Source organism: Nicotiana tabacum, chromosome 23 (assembly GCF_000715075.1).
Source record: "Nicotiana tabacum cultivar K326 chromosome 23, ASM71507v2, whole genome shotgun sequence".
Lineage (NCBI taxonomy): Eukaryota > Viridiplantae > Streptophyta > Magnoliopsida > Solanales > Solanaceae > Nicotiana > Nicotiana tabacum.
Window position 1 is genome coordinate 87,196,929 of NC_134102.1, and position 27,385 is coordinate 87,224,313.

At 36.9% G+C, this 27,385-nt stretch overlaps 1 protein-coding gene across 1 annotated transcript in view; it reads right to left on the minus strand.

Moving 5' to 3' along the window:
• The window catches only part of LOC107771155 (helicase and polymerase-containing protein TEBICHI), a 30,053-nt gene extending 2,886 nt beyond the window's left edge, over window positions 1–27,167 (minus strand). The window contains exons 1-23 of the mRNA XM_075246284.1: window positions 26,980–27,167; window positions 25,268–25,695; window positions 24,964–25,150; window positions 24,010–24,888; window positions 20,369–20,433; window positions 16,957–17,062; window positions 16,659–16,859; window positions 16,266–16,466; window positions 10,498–10,659; window positions 10,167–10,406; window positions 9,776–9,988; window positions 9,127–9,477; window positions 8,813–8,965; window positions 7,560–7,775; window positions 6,642–6,860; window positions 6,448–6,565; window positions 4,745–5,883; window positions 4,332–4,529; window positions 2,996–3,255; window positions 2,461–2,650; window positions 2,252–2,362; window positions 1,820–2,172; window positions 26–134 (exon numbers count right to left, since the gene is read on the minus strand). Of these exons, the coding sequence (XP_075102385.1) occupies window positions 26–134; window positions 1,820–2,172; window positions 2,252–2,362; window positions 2,461–2,650; window positions 2,996–3,255; window positions 4,332–4,529; window positions 4,745–5,883; window positions 6,448–6,565; window positions 6,642–6,860; window positions 7,560–7,775; window positions 8,813–8,965; window positions 9,127–9,477; window positions 9,776–9,988; window positions 10,167–10,406; window positions 10,498–10,659; window positions 16,266–16,466; window positions 16,659–16,859; window positions 16,957–17,062; window positions 20,369–20,433; window positions 24,010–24,888; window positions 24,964–25,150; window positions 25,268–25,695; window positions 26,980–27,015 (6,135 nt within the window). The 5' untranslated portion in view covers window positions 27,016–27,167. The remainder of the gene's footprint in view (window positions 1–25; window positions 135–1,819; window positions 2,173–2,251; window positions 2,363–2,460; window positions 2,651–2,995; window positions 3,256–4,331; window positions 4,530–4,744; window positions 5,884–6,447; window positions 6,566–6,641; window positions 6,861–7,559; window positions 7,776–8,812; window positions 8,966–9,126; window positions 9,478–9,775; window positions 9,989–10,166; window positions 10,407–10,497; window positions 10,660–16,265; window positions 16,467–16,658; window positions 16,860–16,956; window positions 17,063–20,368; window positions 20,434–24,009; window positions 24,889–24,963; window positions 25,151–25,267; window positions 25,696–26,979) is intronic.
• Between the last annotated feature and the right edge of the window lie 218 nt (window positions 27,168–27,385).

Consider the following 27,385-nt stretch of genomic DNA (forward strand, 5'->3'; position numbering starts at 1 on the left):
AGAGTGGAAAAGAAAGCAAAACTACCTGGCAGATAGAATTCACAGCTTGCCTCTGAGCTTTAGACTGTTCCTTACTGTTTCCAAATTTTATTTTTGCCAAGAAGCGCTTTCGTCCCTTGAGGGTCTCTATATAACTGCGTCACAAAAAGAAAGAGGGAAACAATTCAAAGAAATACCAATACAAAAGGCTGTATAGGTAACGAAAAGTAATAACGTGTGACTGCACCAAATACAAAAAATGAGTAACTTGGAAAGAAAGAAGATCAAACTAATACAGAAGGCACAGTTGCAAAGCCATTCACATTCAGTTTTAAGCAGATCAACATGGCCGTCAACAATCTGTGTGCAACATATGAATGTTGGTAGACATGATCTTCCCACATTTACGTCAAGATTTCTCTAATTTCCATCCGGAACAGACAAAAGTAAAGGCAACGTCTATCAACGATTGAATAGTAACATTACTCCTAGGTGTAGTGACTCGGGAGCAGGAAGGATATAAGGAAAAGGCAATGGGAAGATTTAAGTGAGACGAAATGCAATAAATAGAGGAGATAGAGAAAGAGGGAGAGAGAGAAAGAAACAAAGAGAGTGAAAGATATATATATATATATATATAGTATATATATATATATAGAGAGAGAGAGAGAGTAAGACTAAGAAGCACAATATAAAATCTAAAGATGAATATAATGATCCATAAAAAGATTTCTGGAATAATTCATCGTCTTCTACAATAATATCTTCCAAATCTCTTAGAACTTGCTTCAGTGCATATATCAGAACATTCTCCAGTTGATGCATTGATAAACTGAGAGGTGCAATGACAGCCATATTATATTTTTATCTTGAGAGATGTATCAAGAACTACTTCATCACGAAAACTAACAAGAAAAAACCAACAAAAACAAAAGAACACAAAAAAGGGACCCAAAAAAAAGATCCTCCAGTTAATATATAAAAAGTCAGATACTGTAGCAGGCATTTTCTCATCCAGGAATGAGAAGTTTTCAGTAAGTGCACAGGAGAAGGAAACAAAGGCAACTTATGATCCACTACGTGCAACACTGCCATTAAATGACCCTGAATGTGAGCCCTTGCAAGAAATTTATAAGAAACACGTTGTGCATGAACAGGGATGGAGCCAGGGTTTCTGTGATTGCTGTGGCAGGCACGAAGCAAAATATGGAGAAATGTTACTACAACTAGAAAAACACATCTATGCAAGCTTAACGTGAAAAAAGAAAGAAGGAAAGCTCAAGTAATAAATATAAACCAGAGATTAAAAACATGAAATGAAAACCTATAGTGGCTTGATATTAGGAGATTAACTTAGTTTCAAGTACTTCAACCAAAATTACTCTTATCTGCATCTAATACAGCATAATGAAATGGAAGTAATAAAGAGAAGAAATAGCAAAATAATTTTTAAAATATAAATTGAAAGATCTAAAGCAAAATTGGGCCAAAGTGATCATGAACCTTTGATTGGCATAATTGTTTTAGCTAATTAAAATAATAATGCAAAGGATTATTTGACGTTTTCATAGTCTAGTGTACAATCATGTAACTCCTTGGTTTGTACAGTTTATTTTTCTTGGCAATCAAGTTATAGCTTAGTCAGTAGATTAAGGTTCTCTCTAGCTTTGGGGATATTCGGTCTGCTCGATGTAAATATATACACATTTACCCATAAGTACATATGTACATTCAGACCACTTATGCCAACTTCTGGACCGTAGAATAATAACTGTAACTTTCAGAAAAAAGCTAGACAATCAAATGCTAGTGAAACTAACTTTAACAAAATTGAACTCACCCTTTCTCACGGCAGGATGTAACTGCTTCCTGTAACCAGGAAGCAACACCAGGGAAAGATCTTTTAAAACTTTTGATTCTTTCAGCAGCTTCATCTGAACTACAATCAATTTGTTCTGCAAGGCTCTTAGCTCCCATTCCATAAAGAATGCCGTAGACCAACCTTTTAGTTTGATCTCGCTCCTCTTGACTCACAATCAACTCTGCTTTACCTGTCCATTTTGCAGCAATCATGGTGAAGACATCACCATGGGGTTCACTAAGCAGCTCGATCAATGAGGAATCTTTAGAGAAATGGGCCATCAATCTCAGTTCTATCTGGGAATAATCTGCTGTTAACAGTAACCAATTCTCCTGCAAAAGAGAATAAAATATTTGATTGAAACCATCCAAAAAGATACTTCACAGAAACTTAAGATTACCCAAGAGATACCTGAGTAGATACAAAAAAATCACGAGCATTGATCTTATAATTATTGACATCTAGCTGACCAACGTCTTTGTCCTCGTTATTCATTTTGAAGTCAACCATATGTTCAACACACTATACGTATGACAAAAAGATAAATTAACCGTTTAGATTATATTATCTTTGAGAAGATGATACATTAATAACAATGAAATAATGGAATAAAAAGGAACCTGAAGGTTAGGTTCCTCCATTGACAGTCGCCCTGTCGCTGTTGACGTCTGGAGCCAATGACCGTGCAGTGTGTACCTCTGTGTCCTCATAGATAGTCTAGCAAGTGAACAAATTGACCCCAACGTACAATTCAAGAGTTTTGCTAGGGTTCGGTGCTCTTTAATGACAGGAATTATTGGATGTTCATTCCTGAATAAAAAGGGAAAAAATTCAATATAAACAATCAGGAAGACACCGTGGAATTTAGAACAGAGCATTGGACATGCATGCCAATTAATGATCAAAGCAAACAAGCAAAAAATGGAAAATGACATAAAACTTTGTGGGTTAACAATGCAACTGGCCCTAGCTAAAGGCTCTTTCTTTTTACTTCTTTTGTTTGGGATGAGGGACCAGAGGATAAATGATCCTAGATAACCGCACAGAACATAATCATGCAGTAGGAGGTAAGAGTTGAGTGGCCCCAAGTTTCAAGTGAAACACAAGGTAACTTGCTTGAGTAGGTATTATATTGAGAAAAATATCTTTCGCTACCTTAGCAAATCCAAGCAATGCTTATCCGTACTAGGGTGCTGTTTTCCGTTTTTATGTCCTTCTGGAATAGGGAGCTTTAGATGCCCATAGAGTACATTCGCAATATCTGCTGCTGTGTACAATGAAAAAGTCATGCCAGCCAACTTGTAAGCTTCTTTTTCCAGAATCTTCAGCTTTCTTCCCAGAATTTGTCGTGCATGTAGGCATCCTTCCATGTCAACACCTATTCCACAGAGCTCCATGTCTGCAAGAATGTTGACCTACAAGATAAACACAGATATCAATTACTTCCAACATTGAGAATGACATGCCTTTGACAAGTAATAAAAATTTCCTGTGCAGAACATCTGAATCATTGCTCTCCAACCAGGAATGAAAGGATAGTAATCCTCTCTAGTATAAAAGCTTGAGATATTCAGAAAAAGAAGCAGTTCTCTTTTGCTTGAGAACCAAAACAGTTTTTGGTAGCATCTAAATTAGAAAAACAAATAAATAAATAAATTACACTAAGCATGAGATGAAGGTCAAACCATTATTAATAGTAAGATAGATCTTCTTCCAGGGAAAGATACTTCAGCTCATTGCTTATACTCTATTTAAAATTCCAAAACTGAAAAGATTTCTTTTTCTACAGAGGCATAGACATTGTTGTATCGATTAGAAAATGAACAATAAAATTTACAAATCTGCAATACCAAATCAACGGATGCTTTTTCAGTTCTTCATAAGGAAGAGGACAATTACTACTTTATAGCAAGCAAATTTCGTGATGCAACACCCTACAAGGTACAAAGTTATACGTATTTCCTTTCCTTTTCCCAACTGACATGTATTTGGCCTTTAAGGTTCAGTTCATGCCAGCTTATTCTGCCTCAAATAAAGAAAGAGAATAAGATTGATAGAATAACACATTATCTATGTCAATTTTCTTCTTAACTTGATATCTTGGATAACAAATTTTTAGAATTCATCACATAATCCAATTTTTTGTCCTCTGCTGGGTAAGCAAAGAATTCAATTTACTATGGACAAATCTGCCATAGCAACCAGAATAAAGTTGCACGAACTTGTGGCCAGTCTCCCCTTTCCTCGGATCCTGGATGTGGCAGTAACAAATTAACTTGTTACAGGTAGACCAGTTAAAGGTAGGATAACTTTGATCTCCCTATAGCAAAGAGAGACAGAAAAAGTTTACACTTCCCTTATTTTGCAGGATTTAATATCAATCTATATGAAGTTAGATTGCAAGATGAAATCCACCTTCGCAATGATTTCTAGAAGGGATTAAATATTGTATGGTTGCACTAGGAATGGATCGCATGCAAATATCTTTTACCAATGGCATTTCAGTTGCTCCAAGTGCCTTAGCAAGTCCTTCAGAAATGACTAGTTTCCATAGAACAGAACACAAGGCTCGTGTTTGTGCTACTCGACGACAACAACCATTATGAGCAACTTGTCGCATCTGATTCTTCCATCTACCATTTCGATTAGCGGCAGCAGCAGCCTCAATGGATAACCTTTTCTTCACTTCCTGCAGGAATAGGGTAACCTTAGAGGACAAATTTTAGACACTAATGCACTTATAATCATCAATTACTCAATGGGCCACTCCCAATTACAGTAGTATCATTAGATATTGAACCTATAAGACGATGATCCAGCACAGGATATTCCAGGACAGTAAAAGACTAGATTCGGACAACGATAATATGTTTGAGCTGATTACTAACGAGACAATAGAGTTACCTTTTCTATACTTGGGCCAGAACCTTTCTCCTCATCAGGCCAGAGGATCCAAGCTACTATACACAAGTCAATTGCATCTTGAACGGGAACAGGAGACAACAGAAAGCAATTGTTCTCGATAAGATCCACACCAACAGTCTTGACCAATTGACTCAAGCCACCAAATCTCTGAATTGAAACAGTAGGATGCTTGAGTACCTGAATCTGAACTTTTAAGTTCCATGTAAACTTTTTTATATTTTTTTTCCTCATTGTGGTACTAATTCTATTCCATCGCTGTATTGCTATCTCCCACTGAAGCTTTGGTGGTAGAGAACTCCCAGTATCACCACAGGTAATGGGCGATAATTGGCCTTTCCTTCTGCTGTTGGACCAAAATAAGTCTCTCGGAAGATTTACATAATAGACGGGAGAGTCTTCCCAACAAATGGCTATGCCATATATTTCAAAAGGGGCAATGCTGTTCAGTGCAGACTTTTTGCTGAAGTGGACATCAAAGTAGAACTCTCCAGCCGCTTCCCAGAAACCCAGGAAAGACTCAAATCCACCAGCAACAGCAGTAGCATTCATAGGACCCTTCTCTGATGCTTCTTTGACTCTTCCATTACATATCTCACCTCCTTCACATTGCAGTTTCCTGACATGATTATGATCGCCATAAGTACCACCTCCTTCAATGCCCTTAATTTTTAAAGTTGGTGGGGAAGTCTTCGCATTATCAATATGATGAGTAGTTTCATGAAGTTCACCACTAAGACCATTTGATCCTTCTATATCAAATGCCTCTTTGCCAGCAACTGTTTTCCGTTTTGAATTATCTCCACCTGCATCAGAAATAGTAACATTGACCTCCTTACTTCTTTCCAGGAATAATGTGGAAAGGACTTGATTCGCGTTCTCCAGGCTAACAAAGCTACTAGTTGACCCTTCTGCAGAGGAGGTACTAGCTTCTTTGCGAGCACTATGTCCAGCAGCAGTAGATATGACAGGCTGGGCAAGCGTTGGGACATCAAGTCCAAGCGACCTGAAAGCTGAGAATGCAGCAAGCCTTGCTTCCTCAGCTTTATCAAGAACAATCTTGCGTGCACCATTTTTTATCTTTTTTGCAACTCCTAATTGGATCCTCCGTTGTGCAGAACCTTCCATAGTTTATAAAGCAATTTTCCCAATTAACAGACAAATAAATAAATCATTTAAAATGGCTATCCATGTATTAAATCACAGGAAAATTGGTATGCATATGAAAACCTGAAGGAATGCCAGTAGAAGGAATAAGGGGATAGTTAAAATATGCATGCCATCAGAAGTACAATATATTGAAATGTGGTTTCTTGTTCAAATGGGAAGTGGAGACTCTATTGTTGCGTCAAATGAATAAGAGAAAATTAATCCAGCACACTGCAAGGAAACATGAACTGTAGAAGGAAGAAGCATACTGAAGCAAGAAGACTGATGGTGACATTACATTTCTCAACTTATGTTGCTTGTTACAAAATCTTGTAAGACTTACAGAACCATATGAAAAGTCAGTCATAAGCATCATAGTTATTATTTCCACATTGCTTCTCAAATGTAGGGATGCCAAAACCAGATAGACCAATCCACGGATAAATGCAAAGAAAGTAATGGTCTCCATCCAGCACGTGAAGCATTAAGGGTAAGTAACAGACCATCAACGTGGGCCCAAATCATCGAAACCTCACCTTGCTCAGCCCATGATGAAGACTCAAAAAGTACTTTGACAATCTCAGGAATTGATGCTTCAGCAATTGCTTCAGGTGTCCGAAAACCAGCTTTATACAGTGCTCGAGCTCGGGAACCCTGGTGACTTCTAATTAGTTTTAAAGAACTTGACTAAAATATACAGAAAATATAAATGGAGGAGAAATTCAGTTACCTTAACATATGGAATGGTGGTGAGCTCTACAATCTCTGCCCTCACTCCAAATGAGACACGATTTTGGAACTTTGATACTAAGCCTTCAAGATCATGCCAACCAAGCCTCTCACAGAAGACAGAAACCATGGAGGCAAACCTTCCAGCATTTTCTTGTAAGGCCTGAACCATGCCCCTTGCGACCCTAAACGCATCACAAACCTCGACAACTGGCACTTCCTTCATCCCATAATGAGACATTTGGAATTAGGAAGACTATGAAAAGAATACTTCTTAAGCAACAACTAAGACAATTCAGTGAGAGACAAGCATTGCAAGATATCAACAATTAGCTAGAGAAAAAAGTGTTGAAGGAGTAAAATGATGCAAATCATCGAGTTCAGTACTTGCAGGTGCAACAAGAGAATAAAAAATATATATTGAAGATTAGATGATTTGAGGAACACAAGGCACACCTATTTCTAGGTGTTAAATACAAGATACATATGACGATTGTCTAATGTGGGAATATCTCACATAAGAAAACAACTCCTCTAATACTCTACTCTAACATTCTAACACTAAAACTTACTCCCTCCATCCCAATTTATGTGGCACCATTTTAAGAAAAAAATGAAGACTTTTGCAACTTATGGTCTAAAACAAACCTTAGACATTTGGGTGGCTATAAATCATCTCACTAAGGGTAAAATGGGAATTTTAAAGTTAAATTATTTCTAAATATAGAAATGTGACATTCTTTTTGGGTCAGACTAAAAAAGAAAGTGTGTCGCATAAATTGGGATAGAGGGAGTACTATTCTAACAGCAGGGATTCGCAATAAAGCATAATAAGTGTGTTGTATACTGAAACGTTCCATGAAGAAGAGGTGACAGACAGAGATACAGTAGTGTTTGATATCCATTTCACAGATTTTACCTGCACGAGCCTTGACAATATAAGAGCCACAAAGAATCTCCTACAAATGCGAAGCATGTGCTCATCTGAAGGCATATGGTCATTCAGAGATCTGTTATCAAACTTCCCCTGTAACCCTTTAGTACCAGTCTTTGACCTATACGATGTACGAACTGGTGCACCATGAGCCATTCGCATCAAAAAGGGTTCTTGAACTCCAACCCGATTACCAACTGACTGCACATCAAAACACACAGCCAACAATTATCTCCATCACAACCATCATGATTGTAGGAACAAACTTATCTCTGAAATAATGTCAGACAATTATCAAATTAGCAACCAAGCACACACTCTCATGACCCCAAATCTTGACATGCCACCTTATAGCACACAGAAGCTGTCTGGAAGCATTAAAATCACTTTGAACATTAACTGATTAAACGTTCAAGCTAAAGTATTCAATTAGCATTGACTATTGAGAACATACAATCAAGTGACCGATCATTAAAATACATGTTCCTGCTGAAGAACGTTTTTTTTCCTGTAATTCTTGATGTAATAAGATACTTTAGGGTAGAGGAAGAAAACAAAAACTCCATAATTTACCAGTTAACCTTGCATCTTAGTTGACTATGCAAGATACTTCAGCTACAAATCCTTGAAGACAAAGAACTTATGTTATGCAGTTAACATTAAGGAGTCATAAACTTCCCGTGTCAGAGAACAAGAAATTAGCTCCATTAACTACAGTACCTTGCATGTACACAAGAACTCTTTTTCAACTATACAAAACATAGCTCATGAACCATTAGCATGTTTTCCTTGCAAAGCTGACAAATGTTAGAAAAAGCTCAACCCATCCAAACTTATTTGTCAAGGCAGAAGATGAATATTTTTTAGATAATTGACAGGAGCTGAATAATGTAAGAGCGGTTGAAGTCCTACCTTGGCTAATACTTGAAGTCTACTGGTCATATTATTCGTCTATTGGAAAATACATCAAATGAGTGAAAGACGTGGCAAAGGTAAACTCCTGAACAATAAGCAAGTGAAGGATAATCTAGCAGCATGTAAGGTTCAATCAAGCAAATACAACAAGATGGATATGGGGCAATCTCACAGAGAAGACAGGAGGACAGAGCGTTAAACAACTTGGGAAATAAAAACACACAACCCCCTCCCCCAACAAAAAAGAAAAAAAACCATGCAATTATGACAATGATTTAAAAATGAACAGATGATTATGGAGCAAAACTCTATAGTTCAGTTACCTGATCCAGGGCAGACAACTCCATGAACCTCTGGTAATACAGTTCCCAGTCAGGCTCAACATCAACATTAATGGGTGTCACTAAGTAAACAACATGCAGATCAGATGCAAGCACAAACCCTTCCCTCGCTCTAATCAAATCATCCAAGACAACCTAGAAAACAAGAGAACGAGCACAATTGGATTCCCATTCTAATATTTGTACTCCACTCAATTGCATAAATGTTAACAATGACCATTTGGGTGGAAGCACAAATTGACAAGAAATAATATGATGAAAAAGTGATAGCAAGTGGAAACAACTTCAGATGTTACCAGTGATTCTTCAGGGGAGAGAGAACTGCCAAAAGATGCACGACCAAGAGGTGTGACTGTGTATAACTTGGTATCTTCACTCCATTCAAGAAATTTTTTATGGCATAACCAGCGAAGAGAATCTTGTGCTGATTTAACCACATCATCAAATGGTTTTGTTGAATTGAGAAGGGTACACCTAACATACCGGTTAATATCACTAGCTGTTTGAACAATACCACCTGCAACAACTTCTAATATTGCGTGGATCATCCCATTCTTATCTTCTGATAAACAAGAATGCAACGGTGGACAGCTCTCATTAAGAAGTGTCATTATTCGTTTGACCTCTTCTGGCTTGCAGATCAGCACCTGATGTAATAAAACAATAAAACACATTAAGCTTAATATACCACACTTAAGCAGCAGTGAAGACTTAATTAGAAAGGAAAACAATGCAAATACAGACAGAAAAAGAGAAATACATGAGAATAGAGTCAAACAGGTGTAAACAAGTTCAAAATTGTAACTTAACTAGCATGTTACTTAGAATAGCTCGCAAATCAGACCTACAAATTACAGATTGTGACTGAAAATCCTTTTCCTCTCCAAGTATGCAAGCTTGAAATGAGCAAGAAAAAGCAAAGAATAGGAAAAGGTCAAAACGTACACTCTCTCCTTTCGTATCAATACCCGTCCGACCAGCCCGACCAGCCATCTGTCGGTACCTTGTGCCATCAATAAAGTCACGACCAATACGCGGTTGTCGGAAAATAACTCTCCGAGCAGGGAGGTTAACCCCCGCAGCTAAGGTTGATGTAGCTGTTAAGACACGTAAAAGTCCTCTGCGGTAACAGGTTTCAACCGTTTCTCTTTCCTCAACCTTCATGGTAGAAAAAAAACTCATATGAACGGAGATTTACTCCTAAATAATGGATAAAGAAAACCACCAACAAAGTAAAACAGGAAAATCAAGAGAACTAAAGAAAACATGAAACACGTAGCAATCAATATACATACTAAAGAAACGAAAGATACACAATACTTTAAAATGACATTACTGTGAGTCCAGCATGGTGATAGGCGACACCAGCAGGAAGAGTCTCTTCCAGTACAGGATCCAATCCAGCTGGAGATCTTCGCAAAGCATCAATAGCAGAAGTAATATCAATTGACTCATTTTGGTTGCTCAGGTGATTCAAGGAAAATCTTTTGAGATACTTCGCCACATGCCTAGCAGTAGATTCACATCCTTTGCGACTTGAGCAGAAAATTAGCACTGAGTGGCCTTCTTGGACAACCTGATAAATATCAGATTGATATAGTTTTCCTTCTATTACTTTTCTCAACAAAATAAAGTTCTACTAAATAAAGTAACTGACAAAATTATACCTCATTGCAGAGCTCCACAATGTGATCTGGATCTTTACCACTAAGCTCGGCTACTTTTGAGACTGTCCGGACAATGTCCATTTTTCGGTTATAAATTGTACTACCTACTTTTATATATTCTTCCAGTGGAACAGGCCGAAACTCGGTCTGATACAAAGCTGCCTGCAAGAAACAATAAAAGCCATGAGGCATTCAGGATAAAATGCACAAAGAGGCATTGATTCCCCATATTCACATACATCAAATGTCTCATAGTAACCATGTGCTAAGTGTCGAGTTCTCTGATTTGAGGGATAATTCATGTTAGATAGTTATGTAAATAACGTGAATTAGTCCTAGTCCCACATCGAATAGGAGTAGGATATGTATTGTATAAATAGGGCTCATTGTATTATAATTGAATAGAATATTAATAATATATTTTTCTCCCGTGCTTTCTCACATGGTATCAGAGCAACCGTGAGAAATTATCATTGTGCATAAATTCCAGCAACTCCGAGAAGACAACCAGAAGTCTTTTTTCCGACAAACACAAGTCTGCCGCAAGAAAAAACTACTATTCGTCAGTGTTTTTGCAAAAACCAACACCGACACGAAGTAGATCAGCCTCCGGTGACCAACCCATAAATAAACTCCGGCAGAACGCCCTCACGCGCCGCCAGGATAAAATTTTCCGGCGAGGTTCCGACATCACGCGCCAGCGCGTGACGTAGTTTCCGGCCACTTTTTGAAAAAGTTTCATCAGGACAACTTGTTCTCCCTTCAATTTTGAGCCTACCCATCTAATTTAAACCAGATTCCGACCACTTTTTTACTTTTCCTGCGAGATTCCAGCTATTGTTGTTCATACTTGTCTTTGATACAACCATGTCTCTTGGATTTGATGTATTTGGTTCTAAAAACACGCATTCTGGAAATTCAAGCTTCATGATTACTTCAGAGCCCTTAATAGAAAGTTCAAAATATTTAGCTTGGGCTTCCTCGAATTATAGTGCAAGAGTCGTGTTCAAGATCACTTAACCAAAAAGGCTAGTGAGGGAGATGAAAAGGCCAAAGCACTTTGGGAAAAGATCGATGCTTAATTATGTAGTATCTTGTGGCGATCTATTGATTCCAAGATGATGCCCGTGTTTCATCCATTCCAGACATGTCATTTAGTTTGGGAAAAGACTCGCACTTTATACACTAATGACATATCTAGTTTCTATGATGTGATATCGCGAATGATAAACTTGAAGACACAGGAATTGGATGTCTACTTAGGACAAATACAAGCAGTCATGGAATAATTTGAGAAGTTAATGCCAGTTTCTGCTAGTATTGAAAAGCAACAAGAGCAACGACAGAAGATGTTTCTAGTTCTTACGCTCGCTGGACTTACGTGACCAGATTTTGGCTAGTCTGACTGTCCCTACAGTTGATGAATTATTCTCTCAATTACTTCACTTTGCTGCAGTACCCAGTCACCCAGTAATCTCATCACAGACAATTGACTCCTTCGTTCTCGCATCCCAGACAGTGAAAAATCGTGCATCTCAAACTATGGAAAATAGACGAGGAGGAGGTCATTTTGGAAGATCTCGACCCAAGTATTCTTATTGTAATAAACTTGGACACACTCGTGAAGTGTGTTATTCTTTACATGGTCGACCACCTAAAAAGCTCATGTTGCTCAGACTGAGACTACATGTAACCGGGGATTTTCTTTATCTGAAGGGGAATATAATGAGTTCCTTCAATATCGAGCAAGCAAGCAGACATCTCCACAAGTAGCCTCGGTTGCTCAGAGTGATACTTTGTTGCTGATAATTCTTTTGCTTGTGTTTCCCAATCTAGTAGTCTTGGCTCGCGAGTCATGGACTCGGGCGTTTCTGATTATATCTCTAGTAATTAATCACTTTTGTCGAATATTGTGTATTCAGAGTGGAAAGACTGTTACGTTAGCCAATGGGTTCCATACTAAAGCAAAAGAAGTTGAACAAGCTAATCCCCTATCTTCTGTCGCTCTAGATTCTGTTCCTTATGTCCCTGATGTTCTTTTAACCTTGCATCAGTTAGTCGTTTGACTCGTGCCCTCCATTGTGGTATATATTTTATTGATGATTCTTTTATTATGCAGGACCGCAGTACGGGACAAACGATTGGCACAGGGCGTGAATCACAAGGCCTTTACTACCTTAACTCACTCAACCCCTCCACAACATGTCCAGTTACAGATCCTCCATAATTTATTCACATACGTTTAGGACATTCGAGATTGTCAAAGCTTCAGAAGATTATGCCTAGTTTGTCTACATTAGTGTTGAGAGTCATGCAGAGTCTGGTTTCTCTTTAGTTCATTCTAATATATGGGTCCTAGTAGAGCTAATTTAATCTTTGGATATCGTTATTTTGTTAGTTTCATCGATAATTGTTCAAAATGTACTTGGTTTTTCTTAATGAAAGATCGTTCTGAGTTGTTTTCTATATTCCAGAGTTTTTGTGCTGAAATAAAAAATCAATTTGGTGTTTCTATTTGCACTTTCGCATTGGTAATGCCTTAGAATATTTATCCTCTCAGTTTCAGCAATTTATGACTTCTCAAGGAATTACTCATCAGACATCGTGTCCTTATAGGTATCAGCAGAATGGGGTTGCAAAGAGAAAGAATAGGCATCTCATTGAGACTGCTCGCACATTTCTCATTGAGTCTCATGTTTCGTTGCGTTTTTGGGGCGATGCAGTTCTCACAGCTTGTTATTTGATTAATCGAATGCCTTCATCTCCCATCCAGAATCAGATTCTGCATTCAGTATTATTTTCCCAGTCACCCTTATACTCTCTTCTCCCTTGTGTTTTTAGGAGCACATATTTCGTTCATAACTTAGCCCCCGACAAAGATAAGTTAGCTCATCGTGCTCTCAAGTGTGTATTATTTGGTTATTTTTGTTAGATAGTTATATAGTTAATATGTAATTAGTCCGAGTCCCATATTGAATAGGAGTAGGATCTTTATTATGTATAGTTATAAATAGGGTTCATTGTATAATAATTAATTGATCAATATAGATTTTCTCCCGTTCATTCTCACAATTCTCATGTTCAAAAGGGATATCATTGCTACTCACCTGATCTTCGTAGGTACTTTATGTTAGATGATGTCACATTTTTTAAGTCTAGACCCTACTTTACCGCTTCTGACCATCTTGATATCTCTGAGGTCTTACCTATACTGACTTTTGAGAAGATTACTATAGCCTGCCTATACCCTCAACCACTGAAGTCTTACCTATACCAACCATTGAGGAATCTAGTGTTGCTCCTCCTAGATCCCCAGCCACAGGAACACCACTCTTGACTTATCATCGTCATCCGCGCCCAGCATCAGGTCCAGCTGATTCACGTCCCGCACCTGACCCTGCTCCTACTACGGACTTGTCTCCTCCTAGTCCATCGATTGCACTTCGGAATGGTGTGCACCCACTTAATCCCAATCTCCATTATATAGGTTTACGTTATCACCGTCAATCATCACCCCACCATGCGTTTGTATCATCTTTGTCCTCTATTTCCATCCCTAAGCCTACAGGTGAAGCACTACCTGCTCCATTTCCTCAGATAACAATGTAAAGGGAAGACCTCAGATTATTGTTTAATTAAGTTGAACAACATAAAAATCAAATTTTAACACATAAAAAGATACTCAAGATTGATCTGATTCAGTTAGGACCGAAACATGTGAACGGACTAAAGAGAAAGGAGATTCTTGCTGATTATCAAGATGACTGGAGAAGGAAGAATAGCATGTAACCAAGTTGACATGACTAACATTCTAAGATAGACAGGTGAGACAAATCAGGTATTAGTTTTTTGAAATTCAGATAGATTAGGATATTTCAACCTTACATGGAAAAACTCGCGGAAACGGGACAAGCTGTGGTGATTTCAAAAATTTGAGATGATAAAGTCCATCTGACACACATCAGCTACAAATTATCCGCCGCATATTGTTGATCGTGTTTGGAAACAAAGTCATTGAAAAAAGTTACTAATCAACTTATACATTTGGGGAAAATGACTCATTGATAAGAGATTAAAGGGACAGCCTGAAAAATATACGACTAAATTTGAAGTCAAAGAAGGAAGAAGCTTGACCTATTCTGATTGCCATGGTCTGGGACCAATTTGTCAATATGAATGTTGGAAGAGATTGAGAATGAGAAATAGTCATGAAAAAGGATTTATTACTGGAGGTATGACAGGATGCTCTTGAGCCAAGAACACAGGTTCCAACATTAGAAGATTAAGCGACATAGGCAGAATCTTCCAAGAGAACCATTCTAAGCATTTGTCATCTTCACAACTCAGGCACAAAATGCTCTTTACTACGCAACTATGGTCATCCAAACTTATGCCAATCTACCACATTCATGTCTTTGCTAAAATGTTAAAAGTAGTACAAGATGTCCGTTCTATTTTTTGCTATGCCCTCAAGTACTGCAACCAAATTGGAGAAAATGATGAGCAACTTTGTGGGAAGGAAAGGAGGAGGAAGAGAAATATCATTTGGAGGATTCGGAAAAAACCAAATCCTTCACTTATTGGGGGGAGGGGCAAGGGGGGTCAGAGATCCGAAGATTGCCAAACCTTTAACATGGGAGAATTGGACAAACTATGGTGGAAGAAAATATGTTATGGAGAAGGATAACAGTCGCAGGGTATGAAGCTTCTTTTCTTTGTTGAATATGAAGCTTTAAGCAATAGATAGTTCTCAGATGAGATGACATACTCTAATGAGGTGAGCCCAAGGAAGGGGAACATGAAGGGGAGGATAGGTCACTAAGTACATAGGTTATACTGACATGTATATGAATAGGATTCGCTTTTGGAAGGATCTGTTGTGCGATCGAACAGCTTTAAAGGATGCATATCAATAGCTGCTTGGTACAGTGAACGGGTAAAGAGAGAATATGATTGCTGATTATTTAAGAAGGAATGACTGGTGGATCAAATTGGATATAAGCTTCAGGATGGCAACACAGGATTCAGATTAGGATGGGGTTGAGGAGTTCTTAAGGAAATTCTATGACTGCTTGGTAGAAGGAGATGGATCATACAAGATAGTATGGTGGGTTCAAAGCAAAATTATTCATGGGAAAGTCATGTTCCATGGAATTATTTGGAAGGGAGAAAATGGGGGCGTGGATGAATATTTTGGAATACCAATTGACCGTAAAGTTTGGTTTTTTCGCTCGATCTTAATTACGTATAACCTAACGAAGATGGAAATAGAGAGGACACAGATCAACTCATGTAGTGAGCTAGTGTTGCTTGTGTAAGGAGAATCCTGAAAACAACCACCTCCTATTAGTATTGCAGCTTCACATCGCAGATATGGACCCATGTCTTCTGTTTGTTAAGCGTTTTTTAGAGGTTACAGAAAACTGGTAGCTTGGAGAACAACAACATTACATCTCGTTTGACTCATTTGGAATGAAAAAGTAGCAACTTGTTCCAGAATATTGAATTGACGTAAAAAATATAAATAGATTATTGTTGTTCATCTACACTTTTGGTGTAAGGAGGTGTAGAAGTACAAAGGATCATTTTTATTTTATATACGCTTTTGGTGTAAAGAGAGAATCCCCTTTGTATAGATAGTTGGACTAACTCTATAGATGACTGGTTGAGCCATATAACCAACTTTTACATACTTTTGAAACTGGCATGGGGGGTTATCAATAAAGATTTTAATTGAAAGAACTAAAAAGCAATGAATTTCATCTTACTTGCAGCCAATCAGCGACTGCTGTCACATTGGGCAGAGTTGCACTCATGCCAACAATTTGGAGACTGCCAGCAGGGTCAACTTTTACACTGCTGGTACCTGAACTTTCTCCACTGGATGACTCTGTATTTCCTTCACCAGATGCATAGCGAAGCTTGGTCAACATTAACTCCAATAGATAACCCCTACTCTGGTCTCCAACCTAACATGAAAGCAACTCAACAGACTAAGACGATTAGAAATTAATAAATGCATATAACTATGAGTTTCAGCAAAGACGCCAAAACAGCAGCTTCGAGCAAACAGAACGTAAACTTAAAATGATAGGAGGGTTTAGCTGGATATCATTAAAATAAATTAAAACAATAACAGAAAAAGATGTTAAAGTCAATACCATATGGAGTTCATCAATCACTATGATACCAAGCTCTGACAAACGACCCTCTTCTAGCAGTCTGTTAATTAAGGAATTTGCCTTCTCAATAGTACAGACAGCTATAGAGGTATCCTTTGGAAGACTACCACCTCCCTGATTACCATAATAACTGCGAACATGCTTCCCAACTGGTTCCAAAATGACCTCAAGATGTTCTGCCTGAACAAGTTTAAACATGACATGATACGAAGTAAATAAACTATATATCCTAATACGTATAATGAAGACCACTTTGAAAGCTAAAAGATAACATCACCTTCTCTGCACAAATGGATACATATGGAAGTACAAGAAGACCCATTTTTCCGGAAGATAAAATTCTACGTAACATCAATATCTCAGCAACGAAACTTTTACCAGCACTACAGAAAATAAAGAATCCTGGTTAAACAACAGAGAGGCGCTCTGAAATCTGTTCCATAAAAGTATCACTGAAAGAACAGAAAGCAAGAAAAGCAATATTTCCAGAACATAATTTCTACTTGTAGTGGCTTCCAGAAGTTCAACACCCAAAGGGCAAAAAAGATAGTAAAGAACCTGATCAAATAAGCAAGATATGAGAGAAAATGTGCATGCTAATAGTTTATAAAGTTATCCTAATATATTGAGTAGGCAAATTTTCAAGGACCACCTCAATTGAGCAAGACTGGAGAAACCCTCCTATGGAAATTACCACAGATAATTTAGAGGAACTCTAGGATAAGTGGAACAACTCATTAAGTGAAATTCCAATACAGTATGTAAAGCCCTTAATTTAGGTGCAAAAAAGTACATAAGGACAACACGGATAATACTTCAGTTGTATCAGATAAAAAATCTTCCAAATCAAAACCTCAAAGCCAGTTCAGGTTTTATTGTGTGTTGCTTGCAAGTTCATTTAAAGCAGGTTGTAACCAGTTAAGAGACATAAAGATCAGTATTTGGTGCAAATTTGTCTAACATACACGTTCGTTAACAGCCAAACCGTAAAAAGGGGGCAGAACTATGCCAGCTCCTTTGCCACAAGGTGAGTGTCAGAAATAGGATCTGGACTAAGTAATCAAGATATAGAAAGAGGATTTTTATTCCTCAAGTCTTTATATGTTAAAATTTGTAGTTGATGTTGGGGCATCTAGCAAGCTACCTTGCTAACCAGAAGTTGCAAAAAAACTTCTGTATAGTTTTCTATATGACCAACAACCTATGCTTACGGCTGAAAAAGTACAAAAAATAGCGAATAAATAAAATGAATTTTGGTGGCCGAAAGACAAAGCACAGGATCCGAATCAGCTTCTGTTGGGCAAGGCTACCTACGATCTATGAGCTTATCATTCTTTGTGAAAGACATTTGCATTGTGATACCTGTAGCAATTATGCATGTTGAAGTCTTTTGTTTTTCATTTAGAGGAAAATCAAGCTCTCTCTCTGTCTCTCACTCTTTCTTGTGTGTTGTGTGAGGTACCTCAAATAAAATTGTATGCCTATTTTAGCTACCATAACAAAATTAACAGTTTCTGAACTCTTCAAAAAGAGGGATTTCAGCTAACTACAGTTTCATGACTTATGAAACAAATGGTTAGTTCAAGTTAAATTTCAAAATAACTTTTTGCCCAATATGGTACGTCACTTATTTTAAATTTGCAAAAAAAAAAAAGAATAAACCTAACACAAAGGTACTTATTCACTTCAAAATATTGCAAGAAAAAAACCATAACTATCAGACACCACACTCAAAGAACAGGCCAACAACATCCTCATTGCTGCACTGAAGCTTTAACAGTCACTCTGACAAATTGATCATACAAGAACAACATATCAACACTGCAACCAAAGGACTACAACTAACAGCCACAGCTTCCTGTTTCAGCTTGCCAGTAGCGTACATAAATATGAGGAACAAAATTTTAGGGAATTCGGTTATTGCTCTCTTAAGTACCATTTTTTTATGACACAACAAGCAGGAAAATAACTATAGTTCCAACTGAATGCTAGATATCTATAACTATATTTCCAACTGAATGGTAGATATCGCATGCAAGACTGATATATCAACAATTCACAGTTACAAAGCATTTGTTACCAACAATGACACAAGTTCTTGAAGCTGCAATTACTAATAGCATGTACTGTAACTATGTGAAAACTTTTACAGCATCCCGACACCTTTGCTGAAGGTACTAGATGCGGGTTTGGACAATTAGGAGATAAGAGCATTCTCCTCCAATAAAAGACAAAAGAATAATTGTTATAATAGAGACAATCATAGTGATAACACTAGTAGCACAAGTATACAGCATTAGAAACACAAACAGCAACGAAGATAATAAGAAAGAGAATCATAATAGTTTGTTAGTAGATTGGCATTCCATTGGGGTTAAGTAAGAAATGTTCAAGTTCCTAAAAAAGGTGCACGGATATCCTGAGCAGCAAGCAATATGTAATGACTTGGACCAACTTAAATGATCCAAGAGACCCAAGGGTGTGGCCTTGTAGTCAATGAAGTGGGTGAGAACCATGAGGTCTCAGGTTCAAATCCCAGCGAAGGCAAAAACACTAGGTGATTTCTTCCCATCTGTCTAAGCCTTGGTGGACGGAGTTACCTGCAACTTGTTGCTGGTGGGAGGTGGCAAGTATCATATGGAACTAGTCGAGGTGCGCGCAAGCTGGCCCAGACACCACGGTTATAAAAAAAAACTAGTAGTCGTACCCGCGCGATGCGCGGGCAATATTAAAAAATTACTAATTAAATTGTGATCGGGCTTGTTTGAACAAATTAGATCGTATTGCTTTAATAAATTTCAATTGTCATCTTATTTGTCAATGTAATAGAAGATATATATTTTATTACTCTTGAAATATATTTTTTATTTTAAATTTTATCCTATTATTCTCAATAATATTATCTGAAATTTAATGAATAAAATCTTTATTAAATTAATGAGACTTATATAGGCATCTAATTATTAACTACTTATGCCATGTGGCTTTTTTCTAGGCTGCCACTTGGCTTAAGGAGAGGGTTTTTTCATCTCTTTTTAATAATATATAGATATTATCCAATATTTAGTATTATTGCATTGTTAATAGAAACTTTTATTAGCATATTAGTTTATTTAAATTTTTGCATGCTACTTTCTTTTTATAATATAATAGAAGATACATATTTTTTATTTTTTATTTTATTCTATTATTCTCAATAATATTTTTTGAATAAATAAACTTTTTATTTTTAAAAAGAAAAACAAAAATTATTAAAAAACAAAGAAATTTTAAAGTGGCAGTTTTTTATTTTATGTAATTTTAGGTTTTTATTTTAAAATAATTTTAAAACTCCAACTTGAAACTACTCTCCAATTTTAGCAAGCAATATGTAATGACTTGGACCAACTTAAATGATCCAAGAGTGACCCAAGGGTGTGGCCTTGTAGTCAATGAAGTGGGTGAGAACTTATAACAGATACTCCAAATTCCACGACTTCGAAAACTTATAAAGCTTTCAGCATCAAGCAGCATTAGCATAAGAATGTTTTGCTACTTATAATGACTAAGATATAGGGTATGGATATACTTCTTCGCGGTTTATTTTTTTATTCTAGCATTGTAACACTATCTTATTCAAGTCACTTGCAAGTTAAAAATTAACAGAAACAATGTACATCATAAAGACCAAATTACACTCTGCTATAGACCTGGTAGAAGCACAATATACAAGATTCCGGTTCTGCAATACTCCATCCACTTGAAGACAATCAACCTGTGCAGGATGCAGAATGAATTTCCATTAGACTGTCACTACAAAGAACAACTTGTTCATACTTCAACTGAAAAAAAATCTGACCCCTTTTAGAAGCCTCAACCTCTAAAGCATTGAATACCCTCTAACAGTATTCTTCACAGAAACTAGTAGACAATGGGGATTGGGGAGTAGAAGTAAGCCAGAACCAAGCTTCTATGAACCAAGCAAAATGAGAACTATAGAAAACCAGATGCCAGTCTAACAACAAGAAAATTGCAAGAGGGCATAGGCAGAAATACATTTGGCTGAGGATGAGTAATTGCATCACCCCCACGGCCACACCCCAAATTAGTGTTGCCAAAAGTGAGAACTTTAGAAAAGCACCCAAGGTTTACTGGAGCTTTAAATGCATAGAGCATTAAAGTGCACGTTTTCGTGAATAAATGCACGAATGAATTTAAACAAAAGTATATACGTATATGTAATGCAAGAGAAGGGGAGCCTTGGCGTAACTGGTAAAGTTACTACCATGTGACCAGGAGGTCACGGGTCCGAGCCATGGAAACAACCTCTAACAGAAATGCAGGGTAAAGCTGCATACAATAGACCCTTGTGGTCCGGCCCTTCCCCGGAACCCGCGCATAGCGGGAGCTTAGTACACCGGGCTGCCCATATGTACTGCAAGAAAAAAATAATTAAACTACATCCAACTTTATGGACTAAGAAATTGATAAAACTACAATCAAGTAAAAGATATGAAATAAAAATCATGGCATGTAAGTTCGAAAACCATCTATTCATCCATAATATTCAGTGTGCGATCCAAACTCATTATTTGGCATCACCTTGTTAAAACAACCCCTGGACGATGCATATGTCTTAGCATCTCGGTGCCTGCACCGAATCGCCACTTAAGCAAGGTGAAGTGTCCATCCTCTCTTGAGTGTGTAGTTTGTAATCTCTTTATATGGTCTTGGACAGCCCTCACTACTTGAACTAGCTTTTGGGGTTAAGTTAGGCCCAATATCCACTTTCTTCACATTCAGAGAAATTTCTTTTTTTTAAAAATGGCATTATATGACTAACTATTTATAACAGTATTATAGTTATTTATTTTATTGAAGATAAAGGTTACAACTTATAGATTTATACCTTCAATTAGTCTTGACTCATTGTAATTCGACCCACTAATATTTCTAATTGCAAAAGATGCAATATATCAGTTCACAATTGCATACTTCCTAAAGTAGAACTATCTAATCACAATGATACCTATTGATTAATATCATATTTGCATTCTCAAACGTGTCAAAAGAAATCTATTAAACTAGCTATATAAGAGTGAGCAAATGGATAGGGCAAGCCAAGAACCTACTTCAACAACCAAAATGGTATATCAACATCTGGTCTCACAAGTAATAAGTTACAGCCTGGGTCCAAAAGTATTAGAAACAGTGCTAATAGGTAGGATCTAGCCACCTAGATCATCAAAGCTAGAACTGACAAACTGATCCCAAAAATCTGGTAGAAATTCTAATGGAGTAATTAGGAAAAGAAATACTGACCTAAAATCTGTATAGTGAATGAAACAGCAACAGATTGATTCTTAAGTATTTAATACTAAATTTACACAGGATACTTAAAAAAAATTCTAGTTGTAGAGCATGTTTGGGTTAAGCTGAATTTAAGTAGCTTTTAAGCATCAAATGCTCAAAACCACTTTTTAAGTGCTAGAGTTGAATTTATAAATAAGTATTTACGTGTCTGCATAAAAGTACTGAAGTGCGGTTGATGGGTTTGATAGAAAAGTGCTGAAACTGTTAAAATGACTGGAATGCCCTTAGAGCAGTTAACACTTATCTTGCGACATATTTCATTCTAAAATAATTCAAATGCAAATTAGCTAATGTCTTAATTTTAATAAGAAATTAATTGGATCTAATTGTTTTAATAAATGTAAACTAGTTATTTAAATAAAATAGAATACTAATTACTAATAATTCGAACAAAGCTGAAGCCATGATAACATGAAACTGTTGAACAAAATAACATGAACCATGAAGTGGCAACCACCTATTTTTACACTGCACAATGGCATGGCAACTTTAAAAGTACTGAAGTGCGGTTGATGGGTTTGATAGAAAAGTGCTGAAACTGTTAAAATGACTGGAATGCCCTTAGAGCAGTTAACACTTATCTTGCGACATATTTCATTCTAAAATAATTCAAATGCAAATTAGCTTATGTCTTAATTTTAATAAGAAATTAATTGGATCTAATTGTTTTAATAAATGTAAACTAGTTATTTAAATAAAATAGAATACTAATTACTAATAATTCGAACAAAGCTGAAGCCATGATAACATGAAACTGTTGAACAAAATAACATGAACCATGAAGTGGCAACCACCTATTTTTACACTGCACAATGGCATGGCAACTTTGGAGCTTGCTTTATACCTGTTTGAATTGTCTTTTCTTATGCCTAAAACTATAGAGGAACTGCTGACTTGTTGGGCCAATCTGGACAAGAAATCCACTGAGAAGTTTGTGGAACATGGTGCCAGCTTGCATTTGTTGGGTGTTGTGGGGTCGAAGGAATTCCAGGTGCTTCAATGGGAAGTAAGTCACTGTACATATGCTAGATACAAATGTCTATGGATTTTGCTTTTTGGTGCAACATACAAGATGTAAAGGATGACGCCAGCATGTTATAATTTATTAGTTCTCTAAAAGTCTAGTGTTTAGAACAGTTGGGAGCCTCTCTTTTTGTTTTATATAAGGGGTTCCCAGATTTTGTACATACGCCTGCAAGCACCTTCTTCGTGCTCTGCTGTTTATTTTAATAATACACTTACTTACCTTTTCAAAAAATAATATGAATAGTCAAATCTTTTTCTCTTGAACTACCTGATCAAGCTATTTAAGAGGGAACTTGTTTTTCCTTTTAAATGAATTAATATGTTAAAACTACCCCATAGTGCAAGTTTGAAGGGTTTTTATGTCCCAATGAAAAGGAAAAAGTAAAATTTAAACGGAATTCTTCGAATTAGTGAAACTTTAACCAACTTTTCAATCTCGTCATGGGTATGCCTGGGCAGGACTTTTACTGATTTGAGGGATGGTGGAGCAGTGTATGCAATGCAACATAGTATTGAAGAAGGAAAAAAAAAAAATTAGTGTTAGGGTTTTTAGAGAGGGGAGGGTAATTTAGGGATTATGTAAGGGATAGTAAGGTAAATTACTGGGCCAAACCTAAATAGCTTTTAAGCTAAAAAGCCATATATTGGGAGTGACCAAACTTTTGGGTATTTTGGATTTTAAGCACTTTAGGCGTTTGCCAAACACGAAAACAAAACAAAAAGTGATTTTAAGCTAGTTTGGCCAGTTTTTGTTCCAATCCAAGTACGCTCCTCTCTGGAGCACCTAAAATTCAGCTATCTACTCTTTGTTCACTCCTGATCGTATAAATGAAGATTCATCGCATAATCGATGCAAATGGTAAACCAATCAATAATTCCAGGTCTATGAAATATAAAGCTTCTTAAGCCTCACAATCTCAATAAAAGATTCAGCTAAAGATAAACAGCATACCTGCCATGAGTACAATTTAGAAATACCCTTTTTCCTGTAAATGCTGCATATTTCAGAAGGCAGCCAATGGTTGAGATCTAAGTGATTCTTTATTGGTGCAATACTTGAAGGAGTGTTGTCTTTACTTGATAAGGAATTAGCTGCAGAATTGTTAAGTTTCTCCGGAGGTGTCGTTGATGCCATTATATCAGTATCCTGGATAAGCACATCCTTGTTACCCTTAGAAACAGGGCATTCTGGAGTCACGTTTTGTACTTCAAGGATTTTGCCTTTTGCTTGAGCTGCCTTGCGAGGGCTGAGAACAGGAGAGCTACTTAAACTTACATTATCTTGGGACCCAGTTTTTTTGCCACTAATAATCTGGATGTCTGTGTTATTTCTGAGAGATTGTACAACATCGAAATTTTTTTCATCAGAGGCGAAATCAAAATGCTTAACAGGCATCGGGGACTTCTCTCCATCCAGATCCTTCCCCAACTTCCTCTGTGAACCAACAGCAGAAACAACGCCAGCATCAGAAACTGTCTCTATACAATCATCAAATATTTTGTTGGACTTATTGCCACACTCTCCATCTCCAAGACAATTGGAATTTATTATCTCCTTATGAGTCTTCAAAGCGTCAGACTCTTGTGCTGCTTGAAAAGAAAATTTATCACTTCCAGCAAACAAACCATCAGCAACCTGAATTGCTTCATTCCAAAATGTTTCTCCGGGTGAAAATATGGAGCTACCACGACTTGACTTGGGAGTATCATCAACACGAAGCTTCGTAGATGTTGAACCAGGTGTCTCGGATTCAGTTGGCCCAATGGCACGGACATTATTACATTTTATCAAGCTTATCTGAGCTTCGACTGATGTATTCCCCTCCATGACCTAGCATAAGATGCAAATTCTCAATGAGGTTGTCAAAAATTATAATATGGTAGTATGAAAACATATAATACCTACCTCAAAAGAATTTAGAGCTGCATCGTCAGAATTGGTTTTTCTGTTTATATTAGACTCGTTTTCACTCGAGATGCAGCGGATTCTCTTTGCATGTTTATTATCCACATCAAGAATGGAAGGACTACCACTCCTTTTACTAGCACCCTCACTCTGGGCTGAAGGTAAACTTAAACTAGCTGGCAGTTCACTGAATACACAAAAACATAGATTACTAAGCAAAACAACATTCAAACAAATCCAGCTCAGTAACCAAATTAGCCACAAAACCAATCACCACCGACAAATCAAGAACAAAAGGTATTACCTGCAATATAATGACAAGAAGTTGGTAGCAAACTGCTTAAGTTCTGAGTTTCTGGTAACCTGTGCAGTAACCAAGACATCTTCTCCATGACCTCTATTTTCAACAACACGTGAGTCAAGGGAAATAACAGACTTCTCCTTTGAAGTTTTTGTTTCAAAAGTTGTTGAACGTGCTTTGACCAAAGAAGTACTCTCTTTATTTTCATCTTTTAGATATGAACCAATTTCTAATGTCAGATTTCTCTTAACCGGTGTGCCTCTAGCTTTGCGCAAAGATTTACTATCATCATCCTGAGAAGTCACTAAATACCCATCCAATGAACCTTTCGTGCTAGGAGACCCTTCAAGTGAAATCTTAACATCTTTCTTGGCTCTTGCGGGTTTCAGACTCGGTGATAAAGACTTCCTCTTCTTTTTCGAAGCAAAGAACTAATAAAAACAATAGTCAATACAACAACCAACACCACAATTAACCAAATATTAGAAAATAATATCCAAAATCATCAAAGCAAGATAATAAAGGAAAAGAGAAATAAAGGAAGATAAAATTGCCTGCATCATGGGGAAGTTATGCATGATAAAAATTTTAAGCAAAACTACTACAACTGCTCAATTAGGAGAAATTTCCAACAACTGCTTAATTGGCAAAAATATACAGTTTTTTACCTTCTCTTCTCTTTACTATACGGCAAAAAAAAACACAACTAGATGCTCTCTAAATTCAAACCAATAGCCTTGTGGGGTTCTTATATCATAAAAAACTGTAATAATAGAAAAAATTAGGGGGTGATAGGTCACTCATAAAGTTAAGGTGAGTAAATGGCTTGTCCAGACAAATTTAGGGAGCAACTTATATATTTGCCATTAGCTTATAGATGTGGTGAGAGTATCACAGGGTGTGAGTTCGATTGCCACTATTTTTTTCCTTCCCCGATCCTATGTAATGGAAATGAAAAGTTTATTAGATATGTGGAATTCCTAGGCACCTGCGTCTGATGCCCAAAGCATTAAATGGACCATATACTCAGTATGGTGAACATCAATTATAGTACTCTTTTTTTTCTTTTCTTTTTCTCTCTTCAACACTCCATTCTTATCGAGACAGGAAAAACCAGCATACTATTTCTTGAAATTGTGATATCTTTATACCTATCCTCCACAGACAACTACATCAAAGCATGATAATAAAGGTAAAGAGAAATAAAAGAAGACAAAACTGCCCCCATCATGTGGAAGTGATGCAAGATATTATTTTTACACAAATCTACCACAACTGCTCAATCAGGAATCTTATAGTACTACTAATTATTGCTCTAAATTAATCAATAGCATTTCTGGAGACCTTTCAAGTGAAATTTTAGCATCTTCCTTGAGTTTGACACGTCTGAATTTCAAACGCAGCAATAGGCAGTCAACAAGTGGTTATGAGAAAATAAAAGCAAAAATTTTCAAGAAAACCAAAGAACCAACTAAAAAAGCAAGAAAAGATCGCCCCATCTTTTGAACCTTGATGCAAGACAACATACTCAGTAAGAAATTTTCTATAGCTGCTTAGTTGGCAATAATATACAAGTAAAAAAATAACACAACTATATGTTATCTAATTCCGAATTAATAACACTTTGGGGTTCCTAAAATCATTTAAAAAGTGGAACAATAGAAAAAACTAGGGTTTTTTAGGAGGAGAAATGGTGAAAGCGAAAAGGTACTAACTTGATCAATGCGTGCACGAGGGGTATCAGAATCCATGAGAAGAAGCAACCCGATATGAGATTTGGTGAATGGGTTCAGAAAATTGTATTCGCGTTCATGGGATTTGAAATCGGAATTTTTTGTTCAGGCTACGGAGCAGTGTCAAGAAGCCATTTGAATCTTTTAAGACCGCGCAGTAGAAAAGCTCTGAGAAGGGGAAGGAAGTACTTGATGTTCAAATGTTGGAATTGTTTTGCAATTATGCCCTTGTATTATAGAATAGTTCGAATTTTGATGCCTCTAAATTGCTGCAATTATGTATTTTGTCTCTCTCAAACTGTATTTTGCAATTATGCCCTTGTATTATAGAATACTTTTTTCTGCATTTTTTTTCTTAACTTAACTTGTTTAGCCAAGCTTTTTTGAG